The sequence below is a fragment of the Pan troglodytes genome, chromosome 16 (assembly GCF_028858775.2).
Source record: "Pan troglodytes isolate AG18354 chromosome 16, NHGRI_mPanTro3-v2.0_pri, whole genome shotgun sequence".
Taxonomy (NCBI): domain Eukaryota; kingdom Metazoa; phylum Chordata; class Mammalia; order Primates; family Hominidae; genus Pan; species Pan troglodytes.
Window position 1 is genome coordinate 9,743,568 of NC_072414.2, and position 16,613 is coordinate 9,760,180.

The 16,613-nt window shown below is 48.4% G+C and overlaps 1 protein-coding gene across 2 annotated transcripts in view; it reads left to right on the top strand.

The window, feature by feature from the left end:
- ATP10A (ATPase phospholipid transporting 10A (putative)) overlaps window positions 1–16,613 on the top strand; it is a 185,270-nt gene that overhangs the window by 80,535 nt on the left and 88,122 nt on the right. For both annotated transcript variants that reach the window (XM_510255.9, XM_024349066.3), the window contains exon 2: window positions 1,951–2,155. In XM_510255.9, the coding sequence (XP_510255.4) occupies window positions 1,951–2,155 (205 nt within the window). The remainder of the gene's footprint in view (window positions 1–1,950; window positions 2,156–16,613) is intronic.

Genomic DNA, 16,613 nt, shown 5'->3' on the forward strand with positions numbered 1-16,613 from the left:
TTTGAGATAGGGCCTCACTCTGTCACCCAGGCTGGAGTGCAGTGGTGCCATCACGGCTCACTGCAGCCTTGATCTCCTGGGCTTAAGTGAGGCTCTTGCCTCAGCCTGTCAAGTAGCTGGGACTACAGGCTCATGCCACCATGCCCAACTAATATTTTTTAAAATTTTTTTGTAGAGATGGGGTCTCACTATGTTGTCTAGGCGGGTCTGAAACTCCCAGCCTCAAGCAATCCTGCTGCCCCAGCTTCCCAAAGTGCTGGGATTACAGGTGTGAGCCATGGCACCCGGCAACCCAGAGGATTTCTCAATGAGATTTCCTCTCCAAGGTATGTTTCCAAGGTGTAACATACCTTGTTCAGATAAATTTATGTTCCTCCACTTATTTAAAAATGGCCAAAACCGCCTTCAAGGATCTCTTAGAAATGACCTTTGTGACATTAGTTAGCCTGTTATTCCAGGAAAAAGAATTAAAGAAGAAATCTAAAAATTATGTTTTAATCTAAATATCTGTTGATAGTGACTTGTAGGTTCTGCAGGCTGACTGTATTGGGTGTTGTTCTAAGCAGGTGGCTTGGAATGTGTCCCTGGGAGGTAAGGGGGCCTTCCAACTGCCAAGTATCTCCCTTACCTGCTGCACTTTAAGTCCCATTTCCCATGGCTTAACGTGTTTTAATTATTTTTTATTATGATGAAACATGCAAAATATAATATTTAATATTTTAACCATTTTACATTTTTTAAATTATAAAATGCACATAAAATCTGCCATTTTAACTATTTTTAAGTGTACCATTCAGTGACATTAGTGATACTTATGGTGTGGTACAATCATCACTACTATGTATTTCCAAAACTTTTCCATCACCCCAAACAGCAGCTCTGTGTCTATAAAATGGTAACTCTCCATTCTGCCTCTCTCAGCCGCTGATGGTGCCTAATCCACTTTCTGTCTCTGAATTTTCCCCCACTGGGCACCTTATATTAAGTGGAACCAGCAAGAGTTGTCCTTTTGTGAATGGCTCATTTTACTTGGCACAATGTCTTCAGTATTATAGCACTTCTCTTCATGACTGGATAATACTCCATTTTGTTTATTATTCACCTGTTCATGGATACATGGATTATCCTACCTCCTAGCAATTCTGAGTGATGCTGCTGTGAACATTGGCTTGCTATACCTGTTCCAGTCACTGCTTTCAGCTCTTCTGAGTGTAGACCTAGGAATGGTCATTTTAACCATTTTGGAGTGAAAAATTCAAGTGCATTCAGTGTTGTGCAACTGTTACTGATTCCAGAATATTCATATCTTCCTAGAAAGAAGCCTCTTGCCGTTAAGCTGTGACTGGTACTCCCTTTTCTCCCAGCCCTTGGCAGCCACAAATCCACTTTCTGTCTCTATGCATTTGCTTGTTCAATGGAGTCATACAATATGTGGCCTTTATGAATACTCTTTTCTTCTTTTACTTTGAGTGAGCTTCAGTGGTATGAGTATTCTTTTTTTTTTCCTTCTTTTTTTTTTGAGACGGAATATCACTCTATAGCCCAGGCTGGAGTGCAGTAGTGTGATTTCAGCTCACTACAACCTCTGCCTCCCAGGTTCAAGTGATTCTCCTGCCTCAGCCTCCCAAGTAGCTGGGACTACAGGCACGCACCGCCGCACCCGGCTAATTTTTGTATTTTTAGTAGAGACAGAGTTTCACCGTGTTGGTCAGGCTGGTCTCAAACTCCTGACCTCATAATCTGCCCACCTCGGTCTCTCAAAGTGCTGGGATTACAGGCGTGAGCCACCACACCCGGCCAAATATTCTTTTTAAAACACCTGTTTATTATCAAAATTTTCAGCCTATGCAAAGGTAGAAAGAATTGCCATATGAGCCCCACGTGCCCATCACCCAGATCCAGCCACGACCAATGTCTCGTGAGTTTTGTTAATCAAAATCTGTTTTCTAGGGAAGAAAAGAAATACGTGAACCGATCCTGGAAAGAAATCCACGTGGGAGACTTTGTGCGTCTTCGCTGCAACGAAATCTTCCCTGCGGACATTCTGCTGCTCTCCTCCAGTGACCCCGACGGGCTATGCCACATCGAGACCGCCAACCTGGATGGAGAGACCAACCTGAAGCGGCGGCAGGTGGTCCGCGGCTTCTCGGAGCTGGTAAGTGACCCACGTTTCCAGGGCCTCGCAGGCATTACAGCCACACAGTGTCCCCATGACAGCCTTCTGGGGCTCAGAGCACCTGCATTTTCCTCTCTGTCAGACCAGGCTGTTTTTCCTAGTAGACGAGTCTGAGGGTTTGAGAGGACCCCTGACCTACCTGAGCCCATGACCCGCCTGTGACTGTGGGAAGCAGGATTCAGTTTCTCTGACTCTGATTTCTCTTGTGCGTGTCTAAGTTTCTCAGAATGTTATTTGTTCCTGTAAAGTTACAAGGAACATTTATGAGCAGCTGATGGTCAACACGTACCTAGCTGTTTCACTGGTTTACTAAATGGCAACACAGCAGGAGTCACGGCCTGTTCCCACCAGGATGCTCAGGAACGTTTTCTCCTCAAGGGTGTTTGGGTTCAGCGCGAGGTCTTCGTAGCTGAATCCTGCCTCTGGTGTGCCCCGGCCACCGTGCAGCAGGGTGAGGGGTGAGAGGCTGGAGGGAAGCAGGTGTGACAGCTGCACACACCGACTCCATCGGGTTGCCCAACCTCTGTCCCTGCTCCAGGGAGAAAGGGCCCCACCCGCCAGGTCTGTGCCGGGAGTGCAAGGTGCTAATGCCAGGTGAACTGACAGGGGCAGGAGCCCTCAGAGATCAGGAAGACCCTACAAGGAAATGGGCCTGGCCTGAGCCTTCTCCTCCCAAGCCTCCTTCTCCCAGCCCTGCTCTGGCCTAGACAGCAGGTCTGAGTCGGCCTGCCTTGAAGGGTGGGGAAGCCGGCCTCTGGTTCACAGGGAGGATGCCACTGGGCTTTTCCTCCTCTATCAGACAGTGCCCTCTCCCATCGGCCTCGGCACCAGCCCATCGGACTTCCCTGGGGCAGTGGGCTCTGCTGTCTGTGGACCTCAGCGAGGGCACTGTAGGGAGTAGGGGGGTGAGCGATTGGCTGGGCAGGGTTGTGGGGGGCTCTAGCATCCCTGTCTCCGCTCTAGATGCCCCCGGTCACCGTCACAGGGGGAGGTGCCTGACACACTTGCAGCAGGCCAGGTACTCCACACCTCGCCCGCCCGGCCTGCCTGCAGCAGGCGTCAGTACCACACAAGCATCTGCCTGACTGTTCCAACCTGGCTGATTTCCGCCATGATTTCCTCATTTACTTTGTGTGTGTGTGTGTGTGTGTGTTTTAACCTTCTTTTATGCCAAGTGTATTTTTGTGAGCTGCCTCAAATCTTTTTGGAATGAGGCAAAGCAGACATAAAAATTAAAAATAGTATTTTTGTTGTTGTTAATGGAGTGCTCTCATTTAGATCAGGAGAGCTGGTGAAAGAGTTAGGGACCCTTCGAGGCACAGCCCGGCGGCGCCCAGCTTCTCCATGACTGTGCTCCAGGGTTTGGTGATAAGTGTGGGCCCCATCCGCTGCCACCCCCTCGCCCCAGGCCCTCGTGCCCACCCCCCACCCCCGGCTCTCTTCAGGAAGTCATGGGCGTGAGCCGGTCTCACTCTCAGCTTCTCCCCTAGGCCTGCCCCCGTCTCCTCTGCAGGGATGTGAACTAACACTGACATCAGCCAGGGACAGCATCCCCTCTCAGTTCCCGGGGTCTCAGCTAGAGTTAGGGGCAGGCAGAGGGCTGATAGCTCGAATGTCACCTCTGAGAGGAGCAGCCTGTACGCACAGAGGGTGAGTGCCACTTAAACAAATGCAGATGAGTATCTACTGGTGAAACCTCAGACGAGGCGGAAAATACAGCAGAATTTAAGCACTGGAGGGTGGAGCATGCACACTTGGCATGGCAGGTAGGGGAACGCCGCAGATAGATAGATCTCCTTGATCAACTCTCAAGAATAACTTCCTCTACTGGGCATGGTGGCGCATGCCTGTAATCCCAGCACTTTGGGAGGCCGAGGCGGGTGGATCACTTGAGGTCAGTAGTTCGAGACCATCCTGGCCAACATGGTGAAACCCCATCTCTACTAAAAATACAAAAATTAGCTGGGCGTGGTGGTGCATGCCTGTAGTCTCAGCTACTCGGGAGGCTGAGGCAGGAGAATCGCTTGAACCCGGGAGGCAGAGGTTGTAGTGAGCCGAGATCACACCACTGCACTCCAGCCTGGGTGACAGAGCGAGACTCCGTCTCAAAAAAAATAAATAAGAACTTCCCCGTTTCCTATCTTCTGATCTTCAACTTCTGAACCCAGTCGTATCTACAGTCCTCCCCCGCCCACTTTTTACCCAAACAATAACTGCAGCACTTCATAGCTCAGTGGTGCTTTATATAAATAAGCTGCTTACAAGTTAGATGTTTGAAACTCGAGGATGGCTGCAGACCAACACATCTACATCACCCTTCTCAGGGCCCCAGGAATGCTGAGGAAGTAGCTTTGAGCCATGATCTGGTCAAAGTGGCCAAATTAACAGCCTAAACAATTCTGAGGGTTTTTAAAAAATTGTTTTATTAGCACCAAAATTCTTTACCTGCAGGCACATTCTGGTCCCAATTACCTTTTTCCCCCGACTTTCTGGGTTTTTTTTTTTCTCTTTCCCTAAAGGTCCAAAGACATTTTTTTGGTATCCAAATTCCCATTTATGCATTATATTCTGAAATCTATGAACCACCCCACTGAAAATAAAGGAAGCAAGTCTCTTGACTTTTAAACCCCAGCAATTGAAAAACCACAAATGCCAAGAACATTTAAGTACTCTGTGTTTCAATTAGTTTTTTTGTAATACTGAGTTAGCTTGTCTCAGACAGGTTAAGAACTGGTAATAATCTGTACACTGACTTATGTGAAATACAATATAATATTTTACCAGTTTAATGAATGATCAGTTGGAAGTGGGAGCCCCTTTGCAAATCACTTAAATTAGAAGTGATTTGCAACGCTTAGTTTAAGGAGAAGAGCGGGCCGTGGCATTAATGCAGGAACTTAGGGTATCCAGCAGAGTCCAGTCAGGAGACAGAAACCACACATGATTCAATCAGAGAAAGTCTGATGTGAAGAATTCTTAGTTGGGGATTGGGTTATAAGAAGTAATGATATGTGAATTATATCTCAATAAAGCTGTTATCTTTAAAAAATAAATAAACAAGAAGTAAAGAGGACTCTGAAGAATATAGGAGCCAGGAACAGTGGCTCACGCCCATAATCCCAGCACTTTGGGAGGCTGAGACAGGAGGATTGTTTGAGGCCAGGAATTCCAGACCAGCCTGGGCAACACAGAGAAACCCCATCTCAAAAAAAAAAAAAAAAAAGAAAAGAAATTGCCACATATCGTGGTGTGCAGCTGTGGTCCTAGCTGCTCAAGGGATTGAATGGGAAGGATGGTTTGAACCAGAAGTTTGAGGTTGCGGTGAGCTGTGATCATGCCACTGCACTCCAGCCTGGGGGACAGAGACCCTATCTCTGTCTCCAATATATATATATATATATGGGAATAGCTGATGAAGGGACAGCCACTGCCCCTGGCTCTGAGACAGAGTTCTCCCACTCAGGGAAGAGTACCCTCCCAACCCCTGAACCGTGGCAGGGGGCACAGCCTTAAATTGGGGGATGGCAGAAAAGGTACTTAGGGGCTGCACTGGTGGAACCTGCTAGAAGCCTTCCCTTGGGGGCCGGGGAGGCTATTGCCAGGGAGGTGCCAAGCATAAGAACTTGCTAGATGCCAGGAGCAGTTGCTGGCCACTGGACGCTGCTGGAGCCACGCCCTCGCTGCAGTGGATGAAGACTGGTGGCAGCTCTCTAGACAGCAGCGCCGTGGAGCCCCACCTTTGAGAGGGTTCATGGAGCAGCAGCCTGGGCTTGAGAGGGCCCAAGTTACCTGCAGCAATATGTCCAGGGTACCCTGGACTGAGAGATGGGGAAAGTGTGGAGCAGGCCAGCCCTGGAGAAACCTGGAGGGGGTGGGCAGTGCGGAACGGGTACAACACACACACACACGCACGCGCATGCACACACACACACACCCCACCTAAAGACCAGCCACGGGACCAATACGTGGAGGACTCAGGCCTATTCACCAGCGATGCCCAGTATGGAGCAGTGAGATGAGTCCAGGGGGCTTTTGTTAGGGGTTTGGGGCCATGAGAGGTCAAGGGAGGTTCCAGAAAGAGGAGCTTGAAACTGACTCTGAAGGCCAGGATGGAGAGGTCTCGGGTGCCAGGCACTATGGGGAATGACGTCGGTCAGAAGGTGCCCCGGAGGTGGAATAGGGTTGTATTTAATGAAGAGCATTGGAAAAAGTGCACAGTGTTGAGGGGCTACAACAAAAGCCGGAAGGCGGTGGGCATGGCCCACCCAGACCCCAGCATCTGAAGGCGAGGCCTAGACACCGGGCTGATGGCTCCGGGACCTTAAATCACCCAGCTATTTCACTTCTGGCAAAAGAAACAGAGATCTTGAGACGTAAAGATTTGATGTAAGAGTTGGAGTTGAATGGATGTTATCCAAGAATTGAGAGAGGCCCCCGTGTGGAGCATCACACTGTCAGGCAATGTCTCACATTTGTTCAGCCTCCTGCACGCCAGGCCTACTGTATCTCCCACAACTGTAGTAGAGCAAACATTTTTAAACACAATTCCACAGAGTTTTAAGTATAAATCTTGTGAGATAATGATTATCACACCATTTTATAGATGAGAAACAGAAAAAGTGAAGTCAGGAGATTCTCCCAAGGTGCCTCCCCTCCCCCACCCCATCCGTCAGTGTGGATTCGGAGCGGGTTCCTCCACTTTGCGTGGGGTGTCTGCTGTCTCTCACCTGCACATTTGTGCAGCCCTGCAGCCCTGCCACGAAGGTGCATACGTTCAGACGTTCTGTGGGTAGCAGTTTCTAGTTCATTTGTAACATTTGTCATTTCTGCAGAACTAGGAGATCCCTAGACTGATAATTTTGTATAAAACTCAGTGTTTTCAAAGACTCATTTTTGTAAGGTTTAATTCATTCAGCAGATACGTACTGAGCATTTATTATGTTTCTAACGCCATTCTAGGAGGTGCATTGATCAAAACTGGGGAGCATCTTTCCTCCCATAGTGCTTACATGATCTATGTGAAAAGTTGGGTAGACGGTTGAAGTCTTCGGTGCTAACTGTAGACGAGAAAGCAGAAACAGGGATATGAAATGTCAGATGAGTGTTGGAATTTCAGCCGGGGTGAGGCGGGGACAGGGCTGTCCTGCTTGAGAACAGCTGGAGAGTCCAGACCCAGAGGACACGTCAGTGTCGGGAAGAGCCGTCCCAGAGGTGACTTCTGTGTGGGTTAGTTTACTGAGAAAATAGTTTCCAACAATTTGTCTCTTGGGTGGACCTGTTTGGATGAGTGCCCACAATCCCAGCCACACCCACGTCCTCTGTGCAGCGCTGTGGGGAGTAGTCATTGTTAGGCTTGCAGGAAGATCTGCTGCTGACTCTTCCCAGGCGTGTGCACATGTGTGCATGTGTGTGTGTGCACAGTGGTGCGTGTTCCAAATAAGGAAGAAAGATAAAAGGAGTATGGAAACTTCCTAGGCTGGACAAACACTGCTCTTAAACACGTACCTTCACAGTCAGGTCAGCAGTGATGCCAAGGCGGAGACAGGGCTTCCCCCCTGTTTTGTGAATACACTGTGACCAGTCCCTGGGGGGCCTGGTGTATTCAGGCTGTGACTCAGCACGGTTTTCTTTACAAAGGAGAGTCAGTCCCACCCCAAGTTACTTGACAGAATTCAGAAGCTTAGAAAGTGACTTTAAAAGTCCAAATATGTAGAAGACAAAATATTTTTTTTAAAAAAACTGCTACCTACACATGCTTCCAAAATTGTCTCTATCACAGGAAAACTAGAAGTGAAAAAGTATAATTTGCAAGGTAGTTTTTGTACCCAAGTCTCTTTTTCCCTAAGCTTTTCAAGTCGTTAGTCTTTAATGAAATTTAGCTACATTGGCCGTGGAATTGAAGGAGGCAGCATAATCTATCATCTAAGTGGAAAATAAAGACAGCTGCCTGGGTATGGTAATTAGATCAGTCAGTTTTAAGCCTTTACAAAGAGGCTTCCGTGTTTTTCTCTTATACACTGAAGGATAGTCAACAAGCTCATAATTTATACTGAGACATTTTTGTTTTTAAATTTAACAATCTCGTAATTTTCTTGAAGGACATTAAATCTGTAACAGGAAAGACAGAAATAAATGACTTTGACAATACAATAACTTTATTTAGATTAAAATTTTAATTCAAACAAGTGTGGATATTCAGAGAAATTCAGTTCGGTAGGTAATATGATTATTTGAGACATACCATGTTTTTTCATATTAACTGTGTTTATTTCATGGCAATATAAGTTTGGCCCGAAGAAGATTTTTTTTTTAATTCTGGTGACTTCATAATGGATTCTTTGCCTTTAATTTATAGTCTATTAAATCACCATGTACAGAGAGTGCAGCACCAGCACTCTGATCTTTTTTTTTTTTTTCTTTTTGAGACGGAGTTTTGCTCTTGTTGCCCAGGCTGGAGTGCAATGGCACCATCTCGGCTCACTGCAACCTCTCTGCCTCCCGGGTTCAAGTGATTCTCCTGCCTCAGCCTCCCAAGTAGCTGGGATTACAGGCATGTGCCACCACTCCCGGCTAATTTTGTATTTTTAGTAGGGACGGGGTTTCTCCGTCTTGGTCAGGCTGGTCTTGAACTCTGGACCTCAGGTGATCCACTCATCTTGGCCTCCCAAAGTGCTGGCATTACCAGTGTGAGCTACCGCACCCGGACCTCTGATCTAAATGAATAAATTAATGCCATGAAGTTGATAATAATTTGGCTAGTCTGAAATATTTATCCAAAAAGATCTTCTTATATTGTGTGGAAACTTAAAATTTTTTGTGTGGTTGGAAATGATCATTTCTTATTCCAGAAGTAAAAAGACAGCCAAAGCAGTAAGATGTTTTAATTCTGTTCAAGGTAGCATACAATGTGAAATGCTTTTTTTCTCTTTAACTGTATTTTCACTGTTTAAAAAAAAAAACAGGGGAATTTAATAAAATTTCCAATTTTCCTAAATGTAGTTTAATTGCATCAGCAATTGCAAAGGGTTTGAAACTTCCTCTGTGTGTATGTGTGTTTCTGGAGCAGGGATTTCCTTACCAGTAGGAAGAGGTGACAATGTGAGATCGACGCAGTTAACACTAGGCATCTCCTCATGAGTGAGTGAATGTCTGTGTGTATGTGTGTGTGTGGATGTTTAGGTGTGTATGTTTGTGTGAGTGTGTATGCAGACAGGTGTGAGTGCAAACATTTTTGCAAGTGAGTGTGCAAGTAAGTATATGTTCCAAAGAAGAAAGCAAAATGAAGTGATATTGCTTTATTAGGTTGTCACTTTCTATTATCTCTAAATTTAGGAGAGGATGAATGTTCCCTCCTGGGCTAAGATATAGCGTTGCAGAAGTGGATTGCTCTGCAAGAGAGTGCTCCCTGGGGGAATCTGGAGTTTCCAGTCTCACTATTGAGGACCTGCTGTGAGCCCATGCATTACGTGAGGGGTGCCCACGCAATCCACTTCTGCTGATTGGACTCTGGAACCTTTGTCCCTTGGTGGAGGCCCTGTGCTGTGTGTCATTTCCCTTCTGCTTGTTTTGTGAGCACAGCTTTCAACAAGAGGGAACTTCCTTGTGTCCACAGAGCACAATGCAAGACCTGTCAGAGCACCTCCGCAGACATTGGAGTTATCTTAATTTTGTGAATTGGTAAGAGCCAGCTTCCCTCGTTCAACCTATGCAATGCTTTCGGTTTGCGAGTGCTCCTCAAGTGGAAGGCTGTATTTTGGTTCTCACTGTGGTATTAGGGCTTCCTTAGAGTTTCTCCCGTCTATAGCAGCAGAGATCCGTGAACACATTTGCAGTTTCATATGGTCACATAAACCAGACCTTATAAGGGAATCGACCTTTAAGGAAAGCAAGAACTCGACTTCAGAAAACACTATTGCCTACTGGGATGTGGATGAAACTGGGCTTCCTGACATCTCAGTTGGGTTTAGTGTCGAAATTAATTCAGGGCTTTTTCACCACTGCTAATGAATAATCCGTGTGCCAAGGAAATGACTTCGTGAACCCCAGTGAGACTTTTAACCAAGCTGAGATCAGGCCTGCAAACTTCTTCAATTTGTCAGTTTTCACAAAGCCCTTTTCAGTAGTGTGTCTGTCAGAAGGCCTTATGTTCCCCGCTTCCCAAAACTGTAAAAGGACAAGAAATGTGGGTGTCATTGCTGGCCACGCTGTCTTCCCTGGGGTTCCGGAGAGTGGGGGATTGGGTGCATGCCGGGGTGTTCATAGGTTAGGAATTGTGCCAGAGCTTCAGGGTCGTTCCACTCACCTGTCACAACTGACCTTTGCCGCACTGGCACCAGCCCTTGGCGAGAAACAAGCCCTTTCATTTGTGTGGTAAAGAAGGCCAACTTCAAAGCATTATGGATGTAGGTTTGTTTTGGACAAAACTTCAAATAGCTGATTTGCTCATCCGGCCTTTATCAAGCATTCTGGAGCCTTGACCACCAGGCAGGAAATTCTGCGAGGACAGACTCTGAGGTTGACATCTCCATCTCGGCCCAGTGAGCCTGCGTGGGCCACGGAAACCCCTCTCGGGGATTTTGAGTGTTGTTTTAAGGCTAAAAGTGGGCACGGAAAGGTTTTGGGTGCAAAGTCGGGTTCTGAAGCTGAGATCAGACTGCCGCAAGCATCAGAGACCTCAGGGCCTGGTGGGTGGGTGGGGGACGTTCGGAGGAGAGAGCTCTACTTTTTCTGCAAATCTCCTATGGACCAGAGATTCAGCCACAGCCCAGAACCTGGAATTGGGGTGGCTCTGAGTCAGTGTTCAGAAAGCTGGTAACCTTTGATGACTGAAATGAGTGACTGAGGCAGAAGCATCAATCAATTGAGGTTTGTTAAGCCAGCTTTAGGATGTGTCCCGGTAAAATAGGAATCACAGACTGATTTCTGAAGAGGTTTTCAGGCCGGGCGCAATGGCTCACGCCTGTCATCCCAGCACTTTGGGAGGCTGAGGCAGGTGGATCACCTGAGATCAGGAGTTCAAGATCAGCCTGGCCAATATGGTGAAACCCCATCTCTACTAAAATACAAAAATTATCCAGGAGTGGTGGTGGGTGCCTGTAATTCCAGCTCCTTGGGAGGCTGAGGCAGGAAAATAGCTTGAATCCAGGAGGCAGAGGTGGTTGCAGTGAGCCGAGATCATGCCACTGCACTCCAGCCTGGGTGACAGAGTAAGACTCTGTCTCAAAAAAAAAAAAAAAAAAAAGGTGGCTTTCAGGAGGTGTAGTCTTCATACATTTCCTTAAAGCAGGAGGAGGCACACAGGAAGAGGGGCAGGTAGGCAGCCAGGGAATGGTCACTTTCCTGTGAGACTTCATTGGTGTCCAGTAAATCCACATTTTTACATCAGACAAAGTCAATGTGTGAAGAGAAAAAGCACAGAGTCAATTCTGCAGACATCTCTGGGTGGGTGGAGGAAGGAGTCTTGTCTTTGTTCTGTAGCTGGGAAGATAAGCCTCTAGTGGACATTATTAATGTGGAATCCAACAGACTTTAGTTTTAGAAGCTAGACTTAGATCGCAGACCTAATGTTTTTCTTTTTATTTTCTATAGAGATAAGAAGGTCTCACTATGTTGCTCAGGTTTGTCTTGAACTCCTGGGCTCAAGCAGTCCTCCTATATTAGCCTCTCAAAGTGCTGAGATTATAGGCGTGAGCTGCCGTGCCGGGCTCTTTGTGTTATGATTGGCATGTCCTTGTTTATGGGTGGCCAGCAAACAATGTCCTCATGAGTGATCCCGGGGGGCATATTGTGCTGCACCCCTGTTAACCTCAGTGGGGAAGGCACAAGTCCAAGAGGCTGAAGAAGAGACCCAGAGCCAGCACATGCAACACGGGGTTTGATTAGGGGCTTACACGGAGGGGAGAGAGTCTGGTGGTGGCGGGCTGAAAAGGAAAACCACTACCGCTTATAAACAGCATGCACTTTCTACAGCATTTTCACTTAACACCTTCCCCTGAACGACCTCTACCTGGAAGCCTTCATTTAACCCAAAATTCAGGGCCTCAATCCCCTGTGCGGCCTGAGTTCCACAGGACAGGTGGGGGCTCAGATGTTTATCATAGACAAAGAACAAATCTCCGGGTTGGCCACGCCCAGATGTCCTAGCTCAGCACACATACTCAGGCACATCTGCCATGCAGAGTCATCCTCAGGGCAGGCTTGAGGTATTGCTGTCAGGTGCATTTGCCCTGCAGGGCAGCCTTGCAAAGATGCTGTAGGCCTCTTGCCTGTCCCTGGGGCGTTGGATGATGAGTAATGCCAGTGAGAGCGGTTCATCTGGAACAGGGTGTTGCCTGGCTCCACCTCTGGGCCTAAGTTTGGGGGTCCTGAGATTTATTATTTTCCTTTGCAACCCTCTGGTGAGAGTGACGACCCCCACTACTCCCTTCTCCTGGCTGGGTAACAGTGCCATCTGACACTGGGCACTTGCCTGTGTGAGGCCCTCATTCATTTAGTTCTCTTGGCAGCTCTGAGAAGGTGCTGTTATTACTCCCATTTAGCAAAGGAGCCACTGAGACTCAGAGGGAGTCAGCCCCTTGGCCTGCTGGGGTCCAAGTGAGTGGTGGGCCAGGTTCTCGGCCAACAGTTGGGGCGCAGGGCCTGGCTGTGAAGCCCCTCAGGGCCATCTCTGCAGAGCAGCGTCACCATTGCTGTCGCTGCTCAGGCTGATTGGGCTGGGCTGGGCCGATCCCCAACTGTGGTCAAGTCTGGAATGGCTGAAAACATGGGTGGGGCCCCTCCCCACCTCGCCTGGGTTGTGTTTTCAATGCACACTTCATAGTTGGCTTGGGCTGCCATAACAAAGTGCCATGAATTGGGCGGCTTAAACTGCAGAAATTTATTTTCTCACAGTTCCGGAGTCTGGAAGTCTGAGATCAAGGTGCCGACAGAGTTGGTTTACTTGAGGCCTCTCTCCTGGGCTTGCAGGTGGTCGTTCCTCTGTGTATGTCTGTGTTCTGATCTCTTCTTTAAGGACACCAGTCCTGTTGGATCAGGGCCCACTTTAGTCACCTCATTTAACCCTTATTCTGCACTTCAGAATTGAACTCCTGCTGTTAGTATTTGTTGTGGATGCTCCAGACATACGGCATGAGGCATTTCTAACATCCCAGGCACTGGCACGCATATGTCAATTTGATGGGCTGGAATGTTTTGAAAGCGTATGTTGTAAATGCAGTGTTTGGCTGCCCACCTGCACTCGCTGGACTGCATGTGCTGGGGGAAGGGAATTCTTAAGTCCCTGGTTCCTGTAGGCCACATTAGGGGATCTGACTCTCATCCAATAAGAACACAGACCTGCGGTGGTGGCAGCTTGGTGCACAAGGCAAGATGTGTCCCTGAGCCATGACAGTCAGCCTGGTGTTCCAGTCCCCAGAGAACACATGGCCCCCGTGACCTCGAATCACTCCAGCCAGGAGCGCCAGCCATTCCTGCTGGGTCCAGCACTCAGGAACTCACCTTTCCACCTCGGCATGGAAATCCCCTGAGGAACCAGAAAGAAAGGTAGACTTTATGTCTGGGTGAGGAGGAAGGGAGCACCCTGTGATGGCTCTGTGGCCTTGGGACCCACCCAGCAATTTGGGGTCATCTCTGCTCACTTGAGGTTTTAGTCTGCAGGAGTCCATGAATGCGGACACCAACTGAAGTCTCAGCTTCAAGCTCCGGGGGTGTCCTGGCTGAAATCCACTGGGAGGGATGGCTGAAAACATGGGTGGGGCCCCTCCCCACCTCGCCCGGGTCGTGTTTTAAATGCACACCTCATAGTTGGCTTGGGCTGCCATAACAAAGTGCCATGAATTGGGCGGCTTAAACTGCAGAAATTTATTTTCTCACAGTTCTGGAGTCTGGAAGTCTGAGATCAAGGTGCCGACAGAGTTGGTTTACTTGAGGCCTCTCTCCTGGGCTTGCAGGTGGTCGTCCCTCTGTGTATGTCTGTGTTCTGATCTCTTCTTTAAGGACACCAGTCCTGTTGGATCAGGGCCCATCTCAGTCACCTCATTTAACCCTTATTACCTCTTTAAAAACTGTCTTCAAATAAGGGCACAGTCTGAGGTATCCAGGGTTAGGATTTGAACGCATGAATCTGGGGAAGGTAGAATTCAACCCCTCACAGTGCAGGTTCAGAGTGAAAGTAACCGCCATTCCTGGATAGTGGCATCACCATGCTGATCACCTCAGATCAATCCATTTCACTGCATCCCAATTCTCTCCACTGTCAGGAAGAGGAAATGCTTTCTCATGATGAACCTACAGCTAGAAACTGCAGTTCCAGAAAGTTAGCTGAAGGCTGAGGCACCGGGGTAGGATGGCCACTTCCCCGGCTGGCTGCAGTGTTCTAGGAAGCTGATGGTTATGGTTAGTATATGCATGTCTTTTTTTTTTTTTTTTTTTTTTTTGAGACAGAGTCTCCCTCTGTCACCCAGGCTGGAGTGCAGTGGTGCCATCTCGGCTCACTGTAACCTCCGCCCCCCCGGGTTCAAGCAATTCTCTGCCTCAGCCTCCCGAGTAGCTGGGATTACAGATGCCCGACACCACCCCCGGCTAATTTTTTTGTATTTTTTGTAGAGACAGGGTTTCACCATGTTGGCCAGGGTGGTCTTGAACTCCTGACCTCGTGATCCATCCGCCTCAGCCTCCCAAAGTGCTGGGATTACAGGCGTAAGCCACCATGCCCAGCCTATATGCATGTAAAAGTAAAAGCTCTGTGGATAACAGTGGATCAAAAGGAATAAGGATTTTACTATGGGGCAGACTTCAAAAATCTGATTAGAGTGTGTTTCAGTATTGGAGCGCGTGTGCATGCATGTGCGTGTGAGAGTCAAGGCATTAATAAGCAATGTCAGGACAGAAATTCTATTAAACATTTCCCTTAGAAATAGTGAGGGAAAACCTTTCAACCCTTAACTAAACTCTCATTTAAAAGTTCTTAGCATTTCCTTCAAGGAAGACATAATTTCCACGGAAGCAATACGTAGTGTTTTTCCTGTTCCCTGCTTGTTTAACATTATAAAAGTAATCCAGACTTGTTTTACACCAGTAGTGAAAAGAGGGCTCTACCAGGCATGGTGGTTCACACCTGGAATCCCAGCACTTTGGGAGGCCAAGGTGGGAGGGCCACATAAACCCAGGAGTTTGAGACCAACCTGAGCAACAAATTGAGACCCTATTGCTACCAAAAAAAAAAAAAAAAAAAAAAAATTAGCCCAGCTACTTGGGCGGGTGAGGTGAGAGGATTGCTTGAGCCTGGGAAGTTAAGGTTGCAGTAAGCCTAGATTGTGCCATTGCACCCCAGCCTGAATGACAGAGTGATACCCTGTCTCAAAAGAAAAAAAAAAAAAGAGAGAGAGAGAGCTCTGCTGAGAGTCAATTAGAAATTGGAAACACAAGGCCGGACCTGGACCTGGGTCTGGGGTTGAAGCACTTGGGGTGGACAGGATGGGAGTCCAGGTGCCCAGCCAGGAACTTTGCCTCTCAGTCCACACTTGCAAGTAGAAGGAATTAGGAAGCACTGCTTTTCTTTTAAACAGACAATGCCATTTTTTCTCAGATTACATCTTTCACAGAAAGTCCACAGTAATGACTGTGAGCCACAGTGACAGGAGCAGTGGCCCAGGATCCCCTGCTGCTCACCAGCCCACAGCTCTGGAGGCCCAAGCCACTGACCCTCCCTCCATCGCAGCTGCTCGCGTGCTGTGTCCTGTGAAGGGTCCAGCGGTTTCCTCGTCATGCCGGCCCAGCACTTGGGGTTCCCTCTGACCTGGCTGTCCCTCATCCAGTGCAGAGAACCAGCTGCCAAGTCCTGTAGATTCTGCTCGTGCAAGTCCAGGAACCAGCCTCACAGGGGTGAGGGGACTTTGGGAGCCAGCCCTGGTGCGCCCGTTGGACCCCCTTGGCCCCATGTTCACCCCAGTGTCTCCCAGGTCAGGGATGCCCAGTGCCTGCCCATGCACCCATCCAGGTTGGCATGTTAGATGCGTCTCAGACAGAGGGCCCGCAAGGGTCCCATACTCCAGTGAGCACACCTACCTCCGTCTACAGCACAGTACTTCAGCGAGGTGACAGCGGCTGGGTCCTTGCTCACTGCAGTGGCTGCAGAGAACATCTGCCAGCACTTAGCACAGGCAGCTAGCACGCATTAGTTTTTAGCCTCTTAGTGTCTCATTGGCCGAGGTGGGATTCCCCTGAGGAGCTTTAGAAGTCCCAAAGGCCTGGGCTCACCCCTGCATTCTGACTCCCCTCATGTGGGGTGGGCCAGGCACTGGGGTGCTCCAGGCTCTTCTGCACTAAGAACCACCACCCTGAGATAAGTACAGTTGCTTCCCTATTTTACAAATAAAGGGATCCAGGTCTGGACAGGTCAATGGGCTCACCCTACTATGCAGCCAGTCAGAGGAGGGGC